The following is a 1557-nucleotide window of genomic DNA, read 5'->3' as shown; positions in this document are numbered from 1 at the left end:
TGGGCAATCCTACTTCCGTAATGATACTGCCTCGGAAACCCAAGGAGGGGTCGCTATGAGTCGGGGCCGACTCGACGGCACATAACAACAACAACAACAACAAGGGCAGGAGGGAAGGGAGAAAGGTAGAATCATTTTTTAAGAAGCATTGAATTTGTTTATGGGGATGGAAATTTTTGATTGATGTAATTGGTGTTACTGAATCATATACATGAAAGATGTTGAATTAACAAATGTGTTATCTGTAATTTTACAACCACCACCAAAAAATTCAATTATTTGTCTCAGACGTTTCTGAAGCAACTGTGCTTAAGCGGAACCTACACTGGATGGCGTAAGCTCCCAGCTGAGCTGCAGTGTTGACGGGGCAGGGCAGCCGGCCCTGAAGGACATCTTGCTTCACCTGCAAGAAAAACTGATATCTAAAAAAGAAATGGAAAAAATAGATTAATGATATCCTACACTGCCCAAACCTGAGGTTTCAGATCCTGATAATCAAGGTAACATCCAATCACCTTTAATAAAAATAAAGCCATTCTCCAATCTTGTGTGAGGCAGCTGTTGAGTGAACAGGGACTATCTGAACATAACTTATCGAGTAGTCATTAAAAGTACAGGCTCTGGAGTCAGACTGCCTGGCTTGCATCCCAGCCCTACTACTCTGTGGCCTTGGGCTGCTGCTTAACCTCTGTAAAGGCCAGTCTCCTCACCTCATACAAAGGCTAAATATAAGCTATTATTGCCATTATCATTACTGCTACTGCCACTACTACTGTGACATGCTTACTGTGAGGAACAAATTACAAGAACTCAACATATATTACAAGTGTTATCAATAGACACTAAAATCACAAAGACAGGATGAAAAGGTCATTATAGTGCAATTCCATTAATCCTCCCACTTAAGACCCTGCCCATTACCTGAAGCTTTTCATTCCATGCCACATAAAGAAACTATTATAAAGCTTGTAAGTTTTTTTCATTCTAATTAGGTTACATATGATAACTTAAAGGAGCCTTCAACATGAGGCCAGTTACTATTAGCATCTCAGTTTTGCAGATGAGGAAACCGACACAGAGAGACGAACTTACTTGGCCAAGATATCACATAAGTACTTACACTGAGAAGCCAGAACTGGAACCTGGACAATCTGACCCTAAAACTCTCTCACTCAAGATGCTACACAACTTTGACTAGCTTTTTTCCTTATTCAGTAAGATGAAGAAGGCTAGTTTATGAGCCAACACAATGAACCAGCAGCACCACCCTCGGCCATCATCACCTGGACTCACACACAAACATACACGCGCACACACACACACACACTCCAACTATCCTTTCATTGTAAGGTGATTCTTGCTGTTATTGCGAAGGGAAGGAAAAAGCAAAGGAAGTGAATTTGTTTATAGTGGCTGTAATAAAACTACTCTTCTCTAAAGGTTCACAACACTTAGTGAGGGGATCAGGAGCTCTGGTAGCATAGTGGCTAAAGCACTTGACCGCTAACCAGAAGGCTGGCGGTTCAAACCCACCAGCCACTCCTCGGAAGGAAGGTT

General features: G+C 41.9%; 1 protein-coding gene across 1 annotated transcript in view; it reads right to left on the bottom strand.

Annotated features, from left to right (window-relative positions):
- Positions 1-1557, bottom strand: part of EPB41L4A (erythrocyte membrane protein band 4.1 like 4A) — a 475159-nt gene that overhangs the window by 146660 nt on the left and 326942 nt on the right. Inside the window, exon 5 of the mRNA XM_007947582.1 lies at positions 325-422. Within this exon, the coding sequence (XP_007945773.1) occupies positions 325-422 (98 nt within the window). The remainder of the gene's footprint in view (positions 1-324; positions 423-1557) is intronic.

This window comes from Orycteropus afer, unplaced genomic scaffold (assembly GCF_000298275.1).
Source record: "Orycteropus afer afer isolate SDZICR_OR568_19922 unplaced genomic scaffold, OryAfe1.0 scaffold00191, whole genome shotgun sequence".
Taxonomy (NCBI): domain Eukaryota; kingdom Metazoa; phylum Chordata; class Mammalia; order Tubulidentata; family Orycteropodidae; genus Orycteropus; species Orycteropus afer.
Note: the sequence above shows the minus strand (reverse complement) of the source record. Positions and strands in the feature narration are given on the sequence as shown.